The sequence below is a fragment of the Myxine glutinosa genome, chromosome 4 (assembly GCF_964187855.1).
Source record: "Myxine glutinosa chromosome 4, kmMyxGlut1.1, whole genome shotgun sequence".
Lineage (NCBI taxonomy): Eukaryota > Metazoa > Chordata > Myxini > Myxiniformes > Myxinidae > Myxine > Myxine glutinosa.
This window is the reverse complement of record NC_136264.1, coordinates 14,855,716-14,878,581: the sequence shown is the minus strand read 5'-3', so window position 1 is coordinate 14,878,581 and position 22,866 is coordinate 14,855,716. Positions and strand designations below refer to the sequence as shown.

The window sequence follows — 22,866 nt, the reverse complement described above, 5'->3', positions numbered from 1 at the left end:
GAATGTAAAGCAGCAACGAAGGCTGGAAAGGGTGGAAATGCGAATGGTTCGGTGGATGTGCGGAGTATCGTTGAGAGAGAGGAAGACATATTATGAATTGCGAAAGATGATGGGAATAGAGCCTGTGATTGATGCTGCGAAGAGGAACAGGTTGAGATGGTTTGGTCATGTGTTGAGGAAGGATGAAAGTGACTGGTTGAGAAGAGTGATGGAAATGAATGTAGAAGGAAGTAAAGGACGGGGAAGACCAAGAAAGACTTGGCTAAAGATTGTGGAAGAAGAAATGCGGGCAAGGGGGTTAACAAGGAGAGATGCAGAAAATAGGGCAAAATGGAGAAGATTGTCATGGGGACCGCAAGGCTAACCCCCGCTCAAGCAGGGAAAATGGCCTTAAAATGCATGTTGTTGTTGTTGTTGTCTCAAGACTGAACTCTCAAACCTGTCTCCCTCCTCCAAATCCTGGTGGCGTCTGGTCAAATCCGTTTCTGGTGTTTGTTCCCCCTCCATCCCCTCCCTTACCTCAAATGGCGACACAGTTGACACCGCACGTGACAAAGCTGAATGCCTCAACTCTGTGTTTGCCTCAAAATATTGCGTCCCAAACCCATCGCTCCCTGTACCCACCTCACCCAGTTGAACCCAGCTGCACATGGACTCAGTGTCCTTCTCTCCTGATAAGGTGGAAGGGTGGAAGGGGACAAGGGTGGTTTCTGTCAAACCTCAACTCCGATTCTGCAACTGGACTAGACGGCGTCAGCGCACAGGTCCTAAAAGCCTGCTCTGCCGCTCTATCACACCCTGTCTCTGTTCTCTTCATCCTCTCTTTTGATCAACATCCTCTGCCATCTGCTTGGAAATCAGCCAACATTACCGCTTTACACAAAAAGGTGCAAAAACAGATCCTTGCAACGACAGATTAATCATAATCTTTCCTGGGAAAAAAACACACTTCCAAGCTGGCGTCCAAAGCCAGTCACCAGATGGGCATCCTCCATCGTGCGAAGTCCTTCCTTCGCACTACTGAGCTTCTCACCACATGAAAATCTTTCAGCCGCAGCTTGATGGAGTACTGCTCTCCCCTATGGGCTGGTGCTCCTGCCTCTTACCGAGCTCGGTTTCATGAACCCCTGGAACTATGATTTCATTTTTTACCGAGCTTCATTCTTTTTACCACCTCAACCCTCTCGTGCACACTCAGAGTACAACCCGCAGTTTTCAACTCATTCCGTCCTGCAGGTTAGGAATGCATAGACGTCAAACAAACAAACCAACACTTCTTGAATTATTTTATGATGTTCAAGGCCAGAGGCAAAAGGTGAGTATGACAAGGTTTATTAAGCATATCATTGACAATTTTCATGGCATTGCTCATGTAGCCAAGATTCATTGGGTGAAAATATGCAACTCACGGGGATACAATAAAACTGTTTCACCACAATACAACTCTACATTTCAATGTAAAGCCATATTTAAAACACATTAAACATGGGACACAAAATAAAAATAATAATAAGACGTGGATTTTGGTTGTTTATCTTTCTGTCTTAGTTTGTGCAGAACATGTCTGTGTTCCACACAAATTGAGTGGAATCAAGATCATTGATCCTTCTTTCGCATTCGGATGTCTCTTCCACACAAATATTTATTTCCTCATGATACCGTGAAAAATTAGGAAACATTCAACTGATAACTAAATAATAGTATATTGGCTCTTTATGACCATAGTTCATGTTGAAATGGCCCAAAATACTTGTCGCTTGAGTCTCTGACGTAGTTTTGTGTCCCGCATACCATAAATTAGTGGACTCAAAAGGCGTGGCAGCACAAAGAGCACAACAAAGACGACAATGTAAGCACCTTTCAGCGCCAACTTCTGCAATCCTATATTTTGAAGCCACTTCATGAATGGTGACTGAAACAGAGACAAAAGTAAGAGTGCCAGATGGATTGCATGCAGAGTGACCGTCTGGAGGGCCCTGCAATACACGAGAAGACACTATTTCAGTAGTTTAAAACTTCAATAAACGAGCGAAGGGCAGCTCAACAAAATACAGTATTTCAAAGTTAGGAAATTTGTCATGCATGATTAAAGAACTACACACAGTATTTGATTTAATTCACTTGCAATGAGGCCCCCATCTGTACAGAAAACAAGATAGAAATAAACATTGAATATGTTGTGGCAGATTTTGCCCAGATAACTCCAAAAGACCAACACATCTCCTTATCTCTTTGCTACTGACTCCACACTCTGCCTTTCCATCCCTCAGATTGGCAGGCAGCAGCCTCTTCACTCTCTGCAAACCTGGATAAAATCACAAGCTGGTCAAACGCTTGGAACATGTCTTTCAATCATGACATCTCACACCCTCACCATGTCTCTCCGAAAAGACCATATCGATAACCCTCCCATCTACTTTCTCAACAATCTTCTCAAATAAGTTCTGTCACTCAAGCTTTTGTGTTTCACCATCTGCCATGATCTTTCCTGGGAAAACCACATTTCCAAGCTGGCCTCCAAAGCCAGTCACTTCCTGGGCATCCTCCGTTGTGCGAAGTCCTTTCTTAGCACTACTGAGCTTCTCACCACATACAAAGCTTTCATCCACAGTTTGATGGAATACTGCTCTCCCCTCTGGGCTGGTGCGACAACCTGCCTCACACCTAGTTTGGCCTCACGCTGTACAAACCAAAACTTTTAGAATCATTGGTATCTCCCGCGATGAAGCTGATTCTGAGGGCCTTTCACTCTCTCATCACAAGCAGGTTGGATTCTTTCTGGATTCTACCGACTCCTCTCCGGCTTTGCACCCCCTGCTCTGTCTGTGCTCTGTCCCCCCAATATTTCTGCAGGGTGCACAAGGTCTGACAGCAACCCTCTTCTGGTGAAACTTCCAAAATCAAGACCCTCCACTCACCTTAATTCTTAAACAGCTGTTCACCACCATCTCATGTCTTCCCCCATCCAAAACCATGACCATTTCTACCCCCATTAATCCATAATCCACCCCAAACCCACTTCTTTCAAACTCCCTGTTTTCTTTCCTTAAAGTCCCTGTGGTGTCCATCTTGTTTGTCCCATGTACCCTGCCACAGCCCTCTCTCTTCCACAGATCTCCTGATGTCCCTGTTCCCTACTGATGTTGTGCTCTCTCTCTCTCCCCTCTTGTTTACCACTCCCTTTGTGATATGTTACGTGTGTTAGCTCTTATACGAGCCTCCCTCGACTTCGTATACATTTAAAAAATCTACAAAAAGACCACAAACACCATCTGCAACACACCTACAACTATCGGGCATGCCTCTTCATGGTGGTTGTACCCCCCAACGCCAGTCAGCGGCCAAATCTTCCCCATTCTTCCCTAATGCACGGATTCATCAGGGTAGCGCGGTCATGTTCAGAGTGCCGATTCATCCCCATGGACCGGCCCTTTCCCTGTTGTCTGTCTCTCTGTCTGTCTGTGTCTGTCTCTCTCTCTCTCTCTCTCTCTCTCTCTCGCCCCTGTTGGCCGTTTGTTTTTGGGCGTGGCAAGATGGCGTGTGCTCGTGTTCGTGTGTTGTATCTCCTGGTTCGTGTTGGTTTCGTCCTCTCCCCACCTCCGTTTTTACCTTCCCTTTTCTTTTTTTTTTTTCTTCCATTTGTACCTTTATCGTGTCTGTTGACCTTTCCTCCCTTCCTTCTTCGTTACCACCTGCCCCTCTTTTCCCCTCTTTTGAGACAGAGAGAGGGAGAGCCAGCACGGTGAGGGTTTGTTTAAACCACGTTTTTTCCTGATGTGGTTTAAACCGTGCTTTGGTTATCATTTATTTAATTGTAGTGGTTACCTTATGCACATGTCGCGGTTACCTTATTCACTTATCCGCATGTGACGGTTACCATTACGATGGATTTGGTATAACCCACGCACACGGGCGTTTGGTTGTGTCATCGTGACGCACGCGCGGCTGTTGGAGCCACGCCCTCCGAAGAGGGTGCTTGTTTTATATAAGCCGTTACGACTTCCGTTCGCGAGCAGTTGCTGGAGATTTCTGTACAATAAACTACCTTTTGTACCCAACGAAATGGCCTCTTATCGTCTTCGGCAACCGCTAAACTGGTGACCCCGTTGCCCCCGAACGTATTCGGGGGCCACATGAACACGGCAGGATTGCGACCGCAATTTCTTCAAGAAGACCTAAACTCGAACTGCCGGAGTTTTATCAACGACGAGCGGCCATGTGGTTCGCACATCGCGCTCGGTTCCGCCTCTACGACTGGAGGGGCGAACCAGCTCTGGGACCATCCGAAGGAACGCCGTTACGGGGCGTTGGCGGCACGGCTACTTCGTCACCTTCGTGCACACAGGCCGAGTACTGCTACTTTGTCGCCTCCGCGCACACAGGCCGGGCACAGCTACTTCGTCGCCTCCGCGCACACAGGCCGAGCACCGCTGCTCGTCGCCTCCGCGCACACAGGCCGAGTACTGCTGCCCGTCGCCTTCGCGCACACAGGCCGAGTACTGCTACTTCGTCGCCTCCGCGCACACAGGCCGAGTACTGCTGCTCGCCACTCCTAATACTGCTCCTACGGCGGATCCCGAGGCTGATGCGGCTCATCCCTTGCGCACGCACGGCTGCTTTGTTACCTTCGCGCGCACTGGAGCCTCGTTGTCTTCGCGCGCACCGCTGCTCGCCGCTCCCACATTTCCTACTGCTGCAACTACAACTGCTACCGCTGCTCAGCACCCGCGGCCCGGCTCGGTTCCACCCGCGGCCCGGCTCTGTTCCACCCGCGAACTACGTACACGCCCGTGGCGTGCCTTCTGGGGGGGCGCATGTAGTGGTTACCTTATGCACATGTCGCGGTTACCTTATTCACTTATCCGCATGTGACGGTTACCATTACGATGGGTTTGGTATAACCCACGCACACAGGCGTTTGGTTGTGTCGTCGTGACGCACGCGCGGCTGTTGGAGCCACGCCCTCCGAAGAGGGTGCTTGTTTTATATACACAAAGAATTAAGTTAAGCACCCCCCCCCCCCCCCGTTTTTTTACAACCTCGCACATTACAAGTTTGTTGTCGTCAAAACAGTGTAATATACCCATGATATTGCTATATTTTCTGGAGAAGTGATATTATGGTCACATAAAAACATAACAATCATGCCGTTGTCAATATTTTATTCTGAATAATTTAAGGTGAAATTTTTTGGGAATTTTAGGCATATTTTCACCTCAATTTAAGTATGGAGCTATAGGTCCATCACGGACAGTGTGGATGACGTTTATGTTTTCTAACGTACAGTCATTGTTCTGAGAAGACCTCTAGCGATCTTTGCATCAATAACGTGTGTAGGACCCACGTGATCGGATCACTGACTCAACCAATCACTTTTTTTCACTTTGATCACTCAATTTCATCAATGGATAATTGCTAATGTCATACCAATCATTATTTGATCTCACATACCTTAGAATATATGCCAATGTATACATATACACAAAGAATATATATTAGGGGGTGCTTACCTTAATTCGTTGTGTAGGGGTGCTTAACTTAATTCTTTGTGTATATAAGCCGTTACGACTTCCGTTCGCGAGCAGTTGCTGGAGATTTCTGTACAATAAACTACCTTTTGTACCCAACGAAATGGCCTCTTCTTATCGTCTTCGGCAACCGCTAAATAATAGTTTTTCCTATTCATTTTTTCTTGTTCTTTAGGATTATACAAATCTATTTGCTTTCACTTCGTTTCTCCTTTGACGATATGGCTAATAGGAGTAGCCAAAGGCCTGCCGATCGTGTTACCGATGAGGGTTTATCGCGTAAGCACGGGCTGTGCCTTGTCCCGCCGGAGGGAGTTGAAATGGATGACATTTTGCTCGCGATTGGGGATTTGATCGACGTGAGTAACATTCGTGCCGCGTCCCGTATGAATCACAAAATTGTGGTATTTGTTTCACGAGTAAGTCTGGCCGATATTGTTGTGCAGAATGGTTTGACCTTGGGAAACGATCTGTTTGTTCCTGTGTCGTCGATGGACACGCCGCAGTTAGTCATTCTGAGCAATGTTCCGCCTTTTCTAGGTAACGAGGAAATCCTGCACAAGCTAGGTGAGTTTGGCACTGTCGTCTCTCGAATCATTAGGGTTCCTCTACGTACGAGAAACGGCAGGTTGAAGCACGTACAATCGTTTAGACGTTTTTGTTTTGTTGTTTTAAAAGACGCAGCGAAGCAGTTGAGCACCTCCCACACGTTTAAAGTAGGCGAACATGAATATAGGATCTTCATGGCGACCGAGACCTTGATCTGCTATGGATGTGGAGCACACGGACACACTAAGTAGTATTGCCCAGACGCCAAGAAGACTTACGCTACAGCAGCTGGGTCGGCCCCCCCTGTGACTGATGCAGTGCCCCCCGTTCATGAGCCTGGTGGAGTACAGACGTCCACACCAGAAGACCAGGGTGTGGAAAGTGGTGGCGGTGTTGCTGAGGTTAGTGCAGCAGGGGTGCACCCAGTCGATGTGGACAAGAGGCTGCAACCTCAAGAGAATATGGTCTTTGAGGAGGTATTGATGAAAGGCACCGAGGCTAAGAGGAACCTAAAACGTACCTTTTTGAGCACCAAGGTGGAAGACAAAGGTAGCAAAGTGATACTCGTACAAGCAAACAGTACCTCAGACTATCCTGATGATTCTCGGCAAGATGGGCAAGGTGTTGATGATACAGAGGAGAGTAGGACTTCACCCCTTGCTCTTGTTGAAGAAAATCAAAGCACCAGTATTGGTTGTGATGATGGGACCATTGTCCCTTGTGACAACAAGCAGTCTCGGGTTCTGAGTGATAATGGTTGTTGCTCACATCCGGTTGTAACGACCAAGGATGATGGTCTAAGCAGACCTATAATAGGCAGCAGTGGTGGCACAGATGTGTCCCTGGTAATGCAACAAGAAGACTGCAGTGTTGATGACACAGAAGGTGTGCCAGCTCCTGACACACAACAAAGGAGTTTCAACGTTGATGTGGTTAGGGAGCTGGATGAGGAAGCTCAAAGCCTTGTGTCTGTGAATGATCATCAGGGAGAAGAACAGATGGAAGCAACAAAGGAAAACGTCATCAGTTTCCTAAACGAGACGTTTAGGCAACGCTATGTTGTAATCAAAGACCATTTTCCCGATGTGAAAACTTTCGTCAGGGCTGCAAGACCCCTCCTGCAAAGAAATGACCCAATGGAAATCTTGGAGGCCCAATTTCAGCGTCTTCGGAAAGCGGTCACAAAGGCGAATAAGGAATTGCAGGCAGAGGGTGAGTTACCTTTGTAAAATGACATTGCGAGAGATATGTATCGCATCCCTGAATATCAATGGGGGTTGTACCCCCTTACGAAAAATTCAGACAATTCAGGCAATGGAGAGGGTGAAAGCCGACATCATCTTGATACAAGAGACCCATGCTATGAACACTGGTTGCTGAATGGGAAAAACTTTATCGAGGGCAGTGGTGGTTGAGTGGTTTTACCACACCCAAAGCTGGTGTTGCCATCGCCTTAAGTGATAGAATTCCTGCTCGGAAGATTCTCTTTAAGGAAATGTATAAGGGACATCTGATAGCGGTGGATTTCTATTGCAACACACAAAATATCACCATTGTGAACGTATATGCACCGAGTGAGCCCATGGAAAGAAGTGTTCTTTTCCACTCTGCATGACTTTGTAAAAGGACTAGATACAACCGCTTTCATCTGTATTGCTGGTGATTTCAATTGCACTATCAATCCTTCCGTAGACAGGACCGGTCATGAACCCCATCCGGCTTCTACGAAGATTTTGGAGAACATCATCAAAAATCAGCATTTGAAAGATGTTTGGAGGTTGCAACATCCAACTTCACGGTGCTATATGTGGTGCAGATGCCATGATGGGAGGATATCAATGGCAAGGCTAGACAGATTCTACGTGAATAAGCCAATGCTAAATGTGATGGCCACAACCCAGATACTCCCAACTGGTTTCACATACCATTACTTGGTTTCAATGGGTTTTAATTTGCCTCTGGCCTCAGGTGGTAGTGCGTACTGGTCACTTAACACCCACCTGCTGAATGATATGAAATTCAAAGATGCTTTTCGAGCCGTGTGGGAAAGAATTCGGTCCTCCAAATTTGAGCATGCGAAGCTTCGACTGTGGTGGGACCTCGCAAAGGGTCAGGTCAAATCGTTCTGTCAACAATATAGTCTTTATGACACTAAATTGCAAAATCTCTCGATTGATTCATTAAAGGCTGAAATTGCAGCCCTGGAGGAAAACATTAATACGGCTGGGAAAGACACTACATGTGACCTGCTGTTATGGACTAAAAGGGCAATCTTGACTGAATTGGTACGGCAGCGAGCAATGGGCACCCTGGTACGCATGAGAATGAGTTATTTAACGTTGGATATGCCAAATAAGGCCTTGTTTGGTTTGGAGAACTCTGTCAAAAAATCACAACAGATTCACAGGCAACGTGCTGCTAATGGGTCAATAGTGACCTCCCAACAGGAGATCAAGTCTGTTTTGAAGGGTTTTTATACAAACTTGTACTCCCCCCAGAGCATAAGTAATGAGACCTTGCAGGAGCTGACTACTGGGCTTCCGAGACTTGAGGAGTGAGGAGGACCAGAAACGCACACTGAACATGTCAGTTTCGGCTGCTGAACTTGAAACTGCTATGCGGAGCTTGAGGGATGGTACAGCCTCTGGGATTGATGGTTTGCCCGGAGAGTTCTATAAGACTTTTTGGAACCTTGTGGGACCTGACCTGCTTGAGGTAACGGGTGTCTCAAAATAGATGGAACCCATTAACATGATAATAATTTATTACTCAGACAAGAAACTCCAAAAAAGATTACATTTCCTGGAAGCTGATATGATAACAATAAAAAAACTGAAGATTTGAGGTCTCTAGCTCAAAGGATACATTTATTAGAGCACATGTTCCAAATGACCGCCTTTGCGCCTTAGCCACACTTGAAGCCAACGAGCGAAGTTGTCAATCACCCTGACACACTCTTCCTTTCTGATGGCATGAATCTTCTGGGTGATGGCCACTTCCAGTTCAGAAATGGATTGAGGACGATTCTCATACACGTGGTCCTTCAAGAACCCCCAGAGATAAAAATCTGGGGGGTTCAGATCGGGTGAATGCGGAGACCACTCAGGTTCGCGGCGCCTGCTGATCAGCCGATCAGGGAATCGGTGGTCCAGCCACTCCATCGTGATGTTGGCTGTATGTGGAGTTGCCCCATCTTGTTGAAACCATTGCACATCTCGATTCATGCCACGACGTCTCCCAAGTCCCCTCCAGAACTTGTTGAGCACCACAATGTAACGCTCCTTTGTGACGGTGACTGCCTCCTCGTCTGCGTCTTCAAACCAAAACGGGCCGATTATGCCATGTTTTGAGATGGCCACCCAGGCCGTGCATTTCACAGAGTGCAAGGGCCCCTGAAGCACCTCGTCTGGGGCTTGTGTGCCCCAGAACACATTGTTCTTGCTATTGACATGCCCACAGAGCAAGAAGTGTGCTTCGTCGCTGAACCAAACATCATCAAGAAAGTCAGGATCCTCTTCGATCTTGTTTTCGAACCACCGGCACATCACAACACGTTTTGCCATGTCAGCTGGTGTGAGTTTATGCTTGATCTGGATCTTGTATGGGTACAGCTGAAGATCCTTGATCAAGATTCTTTGCACTGACGCATGTGAAAGACCCAGCTCTTGGCTACGTCTTCGGATGGACCTTTTCGGGCTCCTTCCGACAGAATGTCTCACCGCATTCACATTGTCAGGAGATATTGCAGTCAGCTTCCTGCCAGAACTGGGTGTTTCTGCCTTCTTGTTGAGGTTGTTTACTGATCCAGTGGCTTGAAATTTGTGTGCCCAACGATTAATTTGGTTTTTCTGGGGATAGTTGTTGAAGTTGAACTTCCTGCGAAATTTTGCTTGCACCGTTTCGAATGATTTCGTCTCCAAATAAGTAGTGACGCAAAATATTTTTTCCTCCTTTGTCCAAGGCATTTTGATTGATAATTATTAGTTGTTATGGTCTCCTCTCTTCAAATCTGAAAAAAAAGAACAAGAACATTAATATTGGCAGAATTATTAGCAGTGACATGGGTTCCATGTATTTTGAGACACCCTGGTATTTGATGAATGCCTTCATGTTGGAGAGCTTCCCCTGTCCTGCAGAAGAGCAGTCATGTGCCTGTTGCCAAAGGCTGGGGACACTCAACTAGTCGAGAACTGGCGGCCTGTCTCATTGCTGTGCGCGGATTACAAGATTTTGTCGAAGGTTTTAGCAAACCGTTTGGGAACTGTGATCTGTGATGTGAATGTGATGTCACTGTGATGTGATGTGAACTGTGATGCTTTTTAAGGGCTTACATGTTAAGGGGCCCGATTTAAAAAAAAATTGTGGGGCCCACATACCACAGTACAGAACAGCACACTATAGCACAGCACAGTACAGAACAGCACAATACAGCACACTATAGCACAGCACAGTACAGAACACCACACTACAGCACACTACAGCACACTACAGCACAGCACACTACAGCACAGCACACTACAGCACAGTACAGTACAGTACAGCACAGTACAGCACAGTACAGAGGCGCGTTCATTACCATTCAGATTGATATCGCTCGACAAGCCGATCGTTCCGAATCAAACTGTAATGTATGTTTGAAGTGCCTGCACCTGCAATTGAGAAGCAACTACATGGTTGTTGTTGTTGGTTGTTGGTTGTCCCGAGGGACCGAGAAAAATAAACGGAGATCCGGCGCGGACCGGAGACGCTGCCCGTGCTTAAATCCCTCCCACAAGCCGATCCCTCCCACAAGCCGGGTAGACCATGAAATTTTTGGGTTAGCGGACTTGAGTTAACGGAAGTTAAATGTAACGGAAGTTAGTTAGTCCGATAATGATTTTCAAAGTTAACTTAAAACTGAAATCGTTAACGAAAAAGTTAACTTCGTTAATTAACGATTAACGGATTAACGGTTTGGTGCCCAGCTTTGGTCATTGGGTTCTTGGTCACTTCCCTGACCCAGGTCCTTCTTGCCTGATTACTCAGTTTGGTCGGACAGGCAGCTCGAGGAAGAGTCTGGGTTGTTTCATATCCCTTCTATTTCCTAATGATGGAGCTTACCGTGCTCTTTGAACTTTCAATACTGTAGAAATTGTTTTATACCCTTCCCCAGATTTACGTCTCCTCCCAATTATATACCGGAGTTCTACAGACAGTTCCTTGGACTTCATGGTGGAGTTTCTGCTTTGACATGCACTGTCAATTGTGGGACCTTATATACAGACTTGGCATTTAATCTGGAATATTGTTTTTTTTCTTGACTTGGGTTTCCTTTCTTAACTCAGTATATCAATCTGGTGAGTTTCTTTTACACTTTGGTGATTTATTTGTTAAAAGAACCATGTCACTGATTGTCTGTCGCAGCAAGAAGTCAACAACAGGATTATATCACAGGTGGCGTGGCAAAATGTACGGACAGGTGCATTTGATGATTGGCTTCACATTCGGGTATACAAGGGTTGTTGCGTTCTGTATTAGTGGAAAACAACTGCTGCACGTCTCCAAAAGGTATTGCCGCTTCCTCTGGGAGATGGTCCATCAACTCGACAATGCTGTTTGTCATGGAGTGGTGGCTTTACGAAATTACGGCATGAAACAGCGTGCTATTGCTCGGCAGTATGGCATCACTCAAGGTCAGGTGTCAAAGATCCTGAAACGAAATGCTCAGAGGGATGTCCCTACTCCAATACCGAGGCCAGGACGTCCCCGCAGAACCACAAGGCGGGATGATCGCCAGCTGCACCGGTTAGTCCGCAATGGCCGTACCAAGTCAGCTAATCGGCTTAGGGCTGAGTGGCAGAAACTGACAAATGTGCCTGTATCCAGAAGGCTAGTCAACCAACGACTGGTTCAAGCAGGCTGTCGTGCCAGGCATCCCCTGAGAGAGCCACGCCTGACCAGACAACACCGCCAGCGCCGATTGCAGTGGGCCAGAGAGCACCGTCAATGGCGGCAGCCAGGACACTGGAATCACGTGATCTTCAGTGACGAGTCTAGATTTCTGGTCTATCGTCAAGATGGCCGCGTCCGAGTGCGCAGACAAGTGCATGAAGCTTACAACAAAGATTGTATAGTGCCAAGAGTCCAAGCTGGTGGTGGTGGGGTGACCGTTTGGGCTGCTTTTCATGCAGGGGGCAAAACTGACCTGGTTGTTCTGAATGGAAACCTGAACCAGTTGAAGTACAGGGCCATTCTGGAAGAAACATTGCTTCCATTTGCTCGTTCAGCCTTTCGAGGAAACTTTGTCTTCCAAGATGACAATGCACGGCCTCATCGTGCTCGCATGATCCAACACTTTCTTGCTGACTGTGGTGTAGAGCATATGGAGTGGCCTGCCATGTCCCCGGATATGAATCCGATAGAGAACTTGTGGGCAGAATTAACGCATCAAATCGACCACTTAGACCAGCAGCCGACCTCTGTGCGTGAATTGCAGCAGGCTATTGTCACTGCATGGCAAGCGATTCCTGTCCAAACCTTGGCAAATCTCGTGAACAGCATGCCTCAACGTGTACGTGCTTTCCTGAATGCTCGTGGGGGTTACACGAAGTACTGAACTGTAATTTTACTGTTCGTAATCCCAGTCGTAATTTAACTTTTGTTTTTGTTAAAAACAAATTTGGCTAATGTGCAAAATAAAGAGATACTTCTGGAAAACGTACAGAAGTTTAACACAGTGCTGTCCATGAATTGAGTTCGATATGAGTTTACATCACTTTCAAGGATCAATTTATTTGTTTCGAAATGTCAAATGTGGTTTTTGTTTCTTTTAAAGGTCACATCAACAAAATCTAGAATAATTTCAACATAATTCCAATGAACTTTTGGTTCTAAGACATCTTGAAAAGTAAGTTCACCCCCACAAAAAAAATATTCCATATTAAATGCCAAGTCTGCAGAAAGGTGTGTTTCTTTCTAAATCATGTCAAGCAATTGAATTGGCCACAGGTGGACTCCAATGAAGTTGTAGGGACATCTCAAGGATGATCAAGGAAATTGGATGAACCTGAGTTCAATTTGGAGTGTCATAGCAAAGGGGTGGAATATTATTTATATTGACACGAGACATTTCAGCTTTTCATTTCAATTAATTTGTAAATATTTCTGAAAAAAATTAATTAAAAAATTAAATTAATTCCATTATGGGGTATTATGTGTAGATCAGTGACAAACATTTAAATATAAGCCATTTTTTATTCAGGCTGTACACAACAAAATGTGAAAAAGTCAAGGGGCGTGAATACTTTCTGAAGGCACTGTATGAAGCAGAAAACCAAATACTGCATTGGAGTCATCAGAAGGAATCCCCAAAAAAAGTAAACAGTAAAGATGAAGTCATCAGGAGGAACCTGGATAGGATTCGTGTTTCAGCCGCTCCTCCTCTACCCTCAAACCATCCAAGTGCAGCCAAGTGAACCCCAAAAAAAAAAAACGCAAGAATTCACTTCTCCTAAGACAGATAGATAAAGAAAGAGAGAAATACAGAAGAAGCAAGAATTAGAATGAATAAAGAGAAATATGAAAAAGTAGTAAAAAAAATGTGAAAGGAACAAAGATCCCCAGCTTTAGCTCCTTCCCTCAACTCCTAGCCCTAACTCCTAGCCTAGTGAAAGGAACAAAGAACGCCTAGCTTTAGCTCCTTCCCTCAACTCCTAGCCCTAACTCCTAGCACTAACTCCTAGCCCTAACTCCTAGCCCTAACTCCTAGCCCTAACTCCTAGCCCTAACTCCTAGCCCTAACTCCTAGCCCTAACTCCTAGCCCTAACTCCTAGCCCTAACTCCTAGCCCTAACTCCTAGCCCTAACTCCTAGCCATAACTCCTAGCCATAACTCCTAGCCATAACTCCTAGCCATAACTCCAAGCCCTAACTCCAAGCCCTAACTCCAAGCCCTAACTCCAAGCCCTAACTCCAAGCCCTAACTCCTAGCCCTAACTCCTAGCCCTAACTCTTAGCCCTAACTCTTAGCCCTAACTCTTAGCCCTAACTCCTAGCCCTAAGTCCAAGCCCGAGCACCATCCATCCCAGCCCTAACTCCTTACCCTCAAACCCTTCCAAGCGCAGCCAAGTGAGCCTTCCAGAAAAAAAAAAATTTTTTTGCAAGAATTCACTTCTCCGAAGATAGATAGATGAAAAAGAGAGAAATAAAGAATAAGCAAGAATTAGAATGAATAAAGAGAAATATTAAAAAGTAGAAAGAAATGTGAAAGTTAGCCATTAGTTAGTGGATGTTAAGTATACTGTGGTCTCTTTCGAGAAGAATAGGTGAGCTTTCGCTGCCTGGCTGGTTGATTTCCCCCCCCCCCCCCCCCCACCACCCCGCCTTCCCATGCCTCCTCCCCCCAAGCCCTCTCCCTCCCACAGATCTTCCGTTGTCCTTGTTCTCTACTGTTGTACTTATGTGCTTCCCTCTCTCTCCCCATCTTGTCTCCCACTCCCTTTATTGTATGTTTTGTGTGTCCGTTTGTTTATTTTGTGTTTGATGTTAGCTCTTACACGAGCCTCGATCTTGTATACAAAAAAAAAGAAAGAAAAGAGGAGCAAAGATGTTGGGAAGGACCCAGATAGATAGATTTCAGCAGTTCTTCCTCAGGCAAAAACGCAGCAACAGTTACAAGCGACCAGCTGTCCATCAGTGGGGAAGCAGAGTCCATACAGCATCAGGATAATATGATACGATAGTAGTGAAACGGAAAACAAATACTTCATTGGAGTCATCAGAAGGAACCGGAAAAAAAAAAGTAAAGAGCAAAGATGGAGTCATCAGGAGGAACCTGGATAGGATTCTGGTTTCAGCTGCATTTCTACAACCCTCAAACCCATCCAAGCGCAGCAAAGTGAGCCTTCCAGAAAAAAAAAACATTTTTGCAAGAATTCATTTCTCCGAAGACAGATAGATAAAGAAAGAGAGAAACAAAGAAGCAAGAATAGAATGAATAAAGAGAAATATGAAATCGTAGAAAGAAATGTGAAAGGAACAAAGATGTTGGGAAGTACCCAGATAGATAGATTTCAGCAGTTCTTCCTCAGGCAAAAATGCAGCAACAGTTACAAGCTACCAACGACTTCCGTCCAACGACCAACCAACGACAACAACTTGGGACTTCAGCTTTCGGTCCTTCGAATGAGGAAGCGACTTCAACCTCTGCACGGCATCAAAATTTAAGTATTTTCCCATTTGTGTCTTTGTCAAATTTCCACTCGTTATTTTATTGTGTATGTGTTACTGTGTGTTTCTAGTTAGTATTGGGTTGCAATTCGTGCAAACGTGTATAATTAATCGTTTTCTGTTCACACCACGTGCGTGGCCTGGTCTATCTAGGCTTCCCTCCCCCCCCCCCCCCCCTGTTGGTGTTTTGTGAATTTAAGTTCTTTCCTTTGCTGTGTTGCTTGTTTCTAAGATTTTCTCTTCTCCCCCTAACTTCCCCGAACATCTACCCTTTGTCTAACGTTTTAAATATATATATATATATATATATATATATATATATATATATATATATATATATAATATATATATAATATAATATATAATTATTATTTCCTTCTCTCCTCATGGGCCCCCACATGTGCTGTTGTCTCGCCCCACCCCCTTTATCTCCTTTTCTTCCATCTCCAGCCGATACTCGCCTTTCCAATTCTAGTTTCCTCCATACTCATTCAACCCTTTCTCCTATCTCTGATCCACGCCCTCACTTCAGGGACTTTTCCCAGATTGTTTTTCACAGTTATGTTTAAATATGTTTAAACTTTCCCCTGCAGTGTTTTAATCAGTGGTTTATTACAACAGGCTGTTTTTCTTCCTATTTAAAAGGCGTTTTTCAATTTCCTCATTAAAAATAATTTGATGTCAAAAAAAAAAATCAATCTCGTACAGTCCTTCCTTTCTATATTCTCTAAACTCACCCTCATTCCACCCCTCCTCCATCGTTTTCAAATGGATCTCTGACTTGAAAATCACAATAAACCCAGTTTGTTATAAATGATCGTTTTTCATTAATCATCCACTTTCAAAACTCCACCCTCACCCCTCCCCTCCTAAACTCCCACTCACCCCTCCCCTCCAAAACTCCCTCCTCACCCCTCCCCTCCGAAACTCCCCCTCCCCTCAAAAACTCCCTCCTCACTCCTCCCTTTCAATTCTACCCCTGACCCTTCCCCTTCAAAACTCCCCCCTCACCCCTCCCCTTCAAAACTTCCTCCCCCACCCCTCCCCTTTAATCTCCTCCCCTACTATCTTCCTCCAATTCTCCCCCCTCCCGCTCCTCCCCACTTCCTCTACCTTCCATCACATACCTCCACCTCCTCCAACCTTTGAATTTGCTCTGCCCACCCTCCCCCTCAGACAGCACCTCACTGTGCCTCATCCCATCACCATCAAACCTTTTGCCCTCCTCATCCTTCCCTTCCTCCTAACTCTTCAGCAATCTCCGACACACTATCAACAGCTCTCCCTAACTCCCCCTCTCACCCCTCATCTTCCCTTACCCCTCCGCTGTCCTGTACCCGATGCTCCACCCCTCCCTCTTCCTTAACGGTATGAACCTCAAACATCCGGGGCCTTCGCTCAAACCTGATTGATCTCCCCATACAGGTTTCTTCTGACAAACCAGACGTAATCTGCTTAACAGAAACTTTCCTCCTTCAAGATGTCTCTGATTCCTTAATATCTCTTCCTGGTTACTCCCTCCTCCGGTATGATAAACCTGAGCCTCGTCCTGGTGGTGGGTTTGCTATCTTCATCAAAAACTCTCTTCCTCACTCTCCCTGCACTGCCCTCTCTCCACCCCACCCTCAGGAGTACCTCTGGCTACGGCTTCCTCTCCGCTCCCACCTTTTGTTCATATGTGTTCTGTACCGTCCTCCAAACAGTGATGACTCAATTTACATCTCCCTGTCTGACAACATGGACCAACTTCTATCCACTCACCCCAACTCTCTCTTCTTCATATGTGGTGACTTCAACTGTCATCCTGCCAGCTGGCTGGGTGTGGGTTCCTCTCACACCAGCCATGGCACCTCAGCAAAGGACTTCTGCGACTCATTGGGACTGACACAATCTGTCAATTTCCCGACCCGGATCTCAGTCAATGGAGTATCTTCTCTTCTCGACTTGGTTTTGACAAAACTTCCCTGCAAATGTCTGCAGCTCTTCTTCTTCTCCAATCGATTCTTCTGATCATTTGCTTGTTAAAGTGGACATCTCTCTGACCATTCTCAGAGAGCCTCCTCAGCGCCGACGAGTCTGGCATTTCACTCAGGCCAACTGGCACGGTCTTCTTCTGCAACTGGCAACTTCAAGCAGCCATCAATCATCTGGACTCGTCTCCCATATCTGTTGCCTCTGACATCAACTCATCCTGGGAATTCTTCCAAAGTAAACTGCTCTCTCTCATGCACAGATTTATCCCATCTCGTCTTCAGTTGTCATACCCTTCCTCCCGTCCATGGTACACTGAAGCTTGTGGTGAGGCAGTTGCCATGAAACAACTTGCCTTCACCTCATGGAAGGCTAATCCAACTGAAGGCAATCTCAATTCCATCCATCAAGCCTGGAACAAGTGTGTGTCTACCCTCAGGAGTGGCAGGAAACAAAATCTCTCCACTCTCAAGATTGAACTCTCAAATCTGTCTCCCTCCTCCAAATCCTGGTGGCGTCTGGTCAAATCTGTTTCTGGTGTTTGTTCCCCCTCCATCCCCTCCCTTACCTCAAATGGCTACACAGTTGACACCGCACATGAAAAAGCCGAATGTCTCAACTCTGTGTTTGCCTGAAAAACTTGTGTCCCGAACCCATCTCTCTCTGTACCCACCATACCCATTACCCAGTCGAACCCAGCTGCTCCTGGACTATGTGTCCTTCTCTCCTGGCAAGGTGGAGAAGTTTTTGTCAAACCTCGACTCTGATTCTGCAACTGGAAAAGAAGGCATCAGCCCACGGGTGCTAAAATCCTGCTCTGCGGCTTTATCTCACCCTCACTCCGTTATCTTCACCCTCTCTTTTGCTCAAGGTCATCTGCCATCTGCTTGGAAATCAGCCAACATTACCGCTTTACACAAAAAGGTGCAAAAACAGATCCTTGCAACTACAGACCAATCAGCCTGCTCCCAATAATCAGCAAGGTCATGGAATCCATCATCGCTTCTGACATCAAATCCTTCCTCTTATCCAATGACTTGATCTCGGATCATCAATTTGGTTTTAGACGAGGTCATTCTACTCTGGACCTGCTGCTTCTGCTGTCTCAACAATGGATGGAGGTCCTCAATGCCAAACTGGAAGTCAGAGCTGTCTCCCTTGACATATCATGTGCCTTCGATACGGTCTGGCACCCCGCTCTGCTCAACAAACTCTCATCCTATAGTATCCATGGAAATCTCCACGCATGGCTTGCGGACTTCTTCTCTGGTCATAGTCAACGTGTGGCCCTGAATGGATTTCTCTCATCTCCCCTTCCTGTTCAGGCTGGAGTTCCCCAAGGCAGTGTTCTGGGCCCTGTGCTTTTTATGGTCTTCATCAATGATCTCTCTGACTCTCTTGAAAATCCTCTCTATCTCTTTGCTGATGACTCTACTCTCTGTCACTCCATTCCTCATCCCTCAGATCGGCAGTCTGCAGCCTCCTCACTCTCTGCAGACCTGGACAAAATCAAAGACTGGTCAAACAACTGGAACATGTCTTTCAATCCTGACAAATCTCACACTCTTACTTTGTCTCTCCGAAAAGACCGACTGGACAACCCTCCCATCTACTTTCTGAACAATCCTCTCCAAGAAGTTCTGTCACTCAAGGTTTTGGGTCTCACTATCTGCCATGATAGTTCATGGGAAATCCACATTTCCAAGCTGGCCTCCAAAGCTAGTTGCCGAAAGGGCATCCTCTGCCGTGTGAAGTCCTTCCTTGGCACACCTGAGCTCCTCACCACATACAAGGCTTTCATCCGCAGCTCAATGGAATACTGTTCTCCCCTCTGGGCTGGTGCTCCTGCCTCACACCTAGCTCGGCTTTACGCTGTTGAAACCAAAGCTTTCAGAATCATTGGAATCTCCCGCGATGAAGCTAACTCCAAGGGCCTTTCACTCACTCACCGCAGGCAGGTTGGTGGTCTTTCTGTCTTCTACCGACTCCTCTCCGGCCTTGCACCCCCAGCTCTCTCTGTGCTCTGTCCCCCAAATATTCCTACAGGTCGCACAAGATCTGCCAGCAACCCTCTGATGGTTAACCTGCCGAAATCTCGGCTCTCTGCTCACCTTCACTCTTTCATTCCTCTTTTCTCCCGCCTCTGGAACAAACTCCCTCACTCCCTCCAATCCCACTCCTCCCTCCAGGTCTTTAAAACAGCTGTTCACCACCATCTCTTATCTTCCCCCTTCCAAAACCTTGATCTTTTCTACCCCCGCTAATTCACCCCTTGATCCTCCTTGTTTGGGATTCCAACTTCTTTCCTGGAAGTCCTAGCAGTGTCCATGTGTTTTATACCTCTCCCACCCCCTGTCCCCTTTCCCATGCCTCCTCCCCCAAAGCCCTCTCCCTTCCACAGATCTCTTGATGACCCTGTTCTCTACTGTTGTACTTGTGCGCTTCCGTCTCTCTCCCCATCTTGTCTCCCTTTATCATATGTTTTATGTGTCAGTTTGTTTTTTTGTGATTAATGTTAGCTCCACGTGTTTCGTGACCACGTGTTTCTCCCCCATTTCCCCAGATAGATTGTCAAATTTCAACTCGATATTTTCTCGTCCATGCGTTATTGTTTTGATTATAGTTACTTTTGGTTTGAATTTCCTGTAACTTGTAATTATTTAATCGTGTTCTGCTCCTCGTGTGCGGCCTTGTAGTTGTACCCCGTCGGTGTTTGTTATCTTAATCGTGTTTTGCTTGGCTCTTAGTTTTTTTCCCTTCTACCCCGAACATAATACTCTGTCTAACGTTCTAAATCCCCACCTCCCCCCCCCCCCACCCCAAAAACCAAACAAACAAAAAAAAAACCAAAAACATTTATTTTCCTTTCTCCACGTGTACTGTTGACTCATCCTGTATTTTCTGTCCAGGTGTGCTGTTCGCCCCGCCCCCATTAACTCCTTGCCATCCACCGTTTGCCCTTCACGTGACTCGTGGTGGTCCCTCTCGGCTCTCCCCCCGTTGGTATTTTTGTGCACATAAGATTGTTCACGGTTCTGTTTAAATATTATTTAAATATGTATAACCTTTCCCCTTCAGTGTTTTACTCAGTGGTATTTTACAACACGCTGTTTTTCTTCCTATTTAAAAGGCTTTTCTCAATTTCCTATCCAACTCATTCCACCTCAAAAAAAAGAAATTCAATATCTTATACGTCTCCCTCACTACATGGTCTAAATTCACATTCATTCCATCCCTCCTCCATCGTTCTGAACCGGATTGCTAACTTGAAAATCACAACAAACCCAATTTGTTTTCAATGTTCGTCTTTCATTAATCATCCACTTTCTAAACTCCCCTCTTGCCCCTCCCATCCAAATCCCTCCCCTTGCACCGACACTCCTAAACTCCCCCCTTGCCCCGCCACTCTTAAACTCCCCCCCTACCCCTCCACTCCTGAACTCCCCGCTTGCCCTTCCACTCCTGAACTCCCCCCTTGCCCTTCCCCTCCTAAACTCCCCCCTCACTCCTCCCCTTCAAAACTCCCCCCCAACCCCTCCCATTCAAATCTCCCCCCATACCATTCCTCTCCAATTCTCCCTCCTCCCCCCTCCTCCTCAAAGCTGCCTCCTCCCCACTTCGTCTCCCTTCTATCTCATACCTCCACCCCCCCCCCAACCTTCTTCTTTCCTCTGCCCCCTCTCAAACAACCCCTCTCTGTGCCTCATCCCTTCACCTTCAAACCTTTCATCCTCCTCATCCTTCCCTTTCTTGGAACTCTTCTGCAATCGCTGACACACTAACAACTGCTCTCCCTACCTCCCCCTCTCATCCTTCATCTTACCCTACTCCTCCCCTCCCCTGTCCTGTACCCGATGCTCCCCCTCTCTCTTCATTAACGGTATGGACCTCAAACATCCGGGGCCTTCGCTCAAACCTGACTGATCTCTCCATACAGGTTGCTTCTGACAATCCAGACTTGATCTGCTTAACAGAGACTTTCCTCCTTCAAGATGTCTCTGATTCCTTAATATCTCTTCCTGGTTACTCCCTCCTCCGGTATGATAGACCTGAGCCTCGGCCTGGTGGTGGGGTGGCTATCTTTATCAAAAACTCTCTTCCTCACTCTCCTTGCACTGCCCTCTCTCCTCCTCACCCCCAGGAGTACCTCTGGCTACGTCTTCCTCTCCGCTCCCACCTTTTGTTCATATGTGTTCTGTACCGTCCCCCAAACAGTGATGACTCCATCTACATTTCACTGTCTGACAACATGGACCAACTTCTATCCACTCATCCCAACTCTCTCTTCCTCATATGTGGTGACTTCAATTGTCATCATGCCACCTGGTTGGGTGTGGGTTCCTCTCTCACCAGTCATGGCACCTCAGCAAAGGACTTCTGTGACTCACTGGGATTGACACAATCTGTCAATTTCCCGACCCGGATCTCAGCCAATGGAGTATCTTCTCTTCTAGACTTGGTTATGACTAACTTCCCTGCTAATGTCTGCTGCTCTTCTTCTGCTCCAATCGGTTCTTCTGATCATGTGCTTGTCAAAGTGGACATGTCTCTGGGCCATTCTCAGAGAGCCTCCTCAGCGTCGACGAGTCTGGCATTTCACTCAGGCCGACTGGGACGGTCTTCAAGCAGCCATCAATCGTCTGGATTGGTCTCCCATCTCCACTGCCTCTGACATCAATTCTTCCTGGGAATTCTTCCAAAGCAAACTGATCTCTCTCATGCACAGATTTATCCCATCTCGCCTTCAGTTGTCTTACCCTTCCTCCCGTCCATGGTACACTGAATCTTGTGGTGAGGCAGTTGCCCTGAAACAACTTGCCTTTGCCTCTTGGAAGGCTAATCCAACTGAAGGAAATCTCAGTTCCTTCCACCAAGCTCGGAACAAGTGTGTGTCTACCCTCAGGTGTGCCAGGAAGCACTATCTCTCCTCACTCAAGAATGAACTCTCAAACCTGTCTCCTTCCTCCAAATCCTGGTGGCGTCTGGTCAAATCCGTTTCTGGTGTTTGTTCCCCCTCCATCCCCTCCCTTACCTCAAATGGCCACACAGTTGACATCGCACGTGACAAAGCCGAATGCCTCAACTCTGTGTTTGCCTCAAAATCCTTAGTCCCAAACCCATCTCTCTCTGTTCCCACCTTTCCCAGTCGAACCAAACTGCTCCTGGACTCTGTGACCTTCTCTCCTGACAAGGTGGAGGAGTTTTTGTCAAACCTCGACTCTGATTCTGCAACTGGACCAGATGGCATCAGCCCACGGGTCCTAAAATCCTGCTCTGCCGCTCTATCTCACCCTCTCTCTGTTCTTTTCACCCTATCCTTTGCTCAAGGTCATCTGCCAGCATCCTGGAAATCAGCAAACATTACCGCTTTACACAAAAAAGGTGCAAAAACAGATCCTTGCAACTACAGACCAATCAGCCTGCTCCCAATTATCAGCAAAGTCATGGAATCCATCATTGCTTCGGATATGAAATCTTTCCTCTTCTCCAATGGCTTGATCTCTGATCATCAATTTGGTTTCAGACCAGGTCACTCTACTCTGGACATGCTGCTTCTGCTGTCTCAACAATGGATGGAGGTCCTCAATGCCAAACAGGAAATCAGAGCTG

At 46.5% G+C, this 22,866-nt stretch overlaps 2 protein-coding genes across 2 annotated transcripts in view; both read right to left on the bottom strand.

Annotated features, from left to right (window-relative positions):
* The window catches only part of LOC137424458 (odorant receptor 131-2-like), an 86,425-nt gene that overhangs the window by 23,545 nt on the left and 40,014 nt on the right, over window positions 1–22,866 (bottom strand). The gene's annotated exons all lie outside the window — the stretch shown is intronic.
* Window positions 1,316–22,866, bottom strand: part of LOC144891574 (odorant receptor 131-2-like) — a 35,139-nt gene continuing 13,588 nt past the window's right edge. Inside the window, exon 3 of the mRNA XM_078775182.1 lies at window positions 1,316–1,976. Within this exon, the coding sequence (XP_078631308.1) occupies window positions 1,727–1,976 (250 nt within the window). The 3' untranslated portion in view covers window positions 1,316–1,726. The remainder of the gene's footprint in view (window positions 1,977–22,866) is intronic.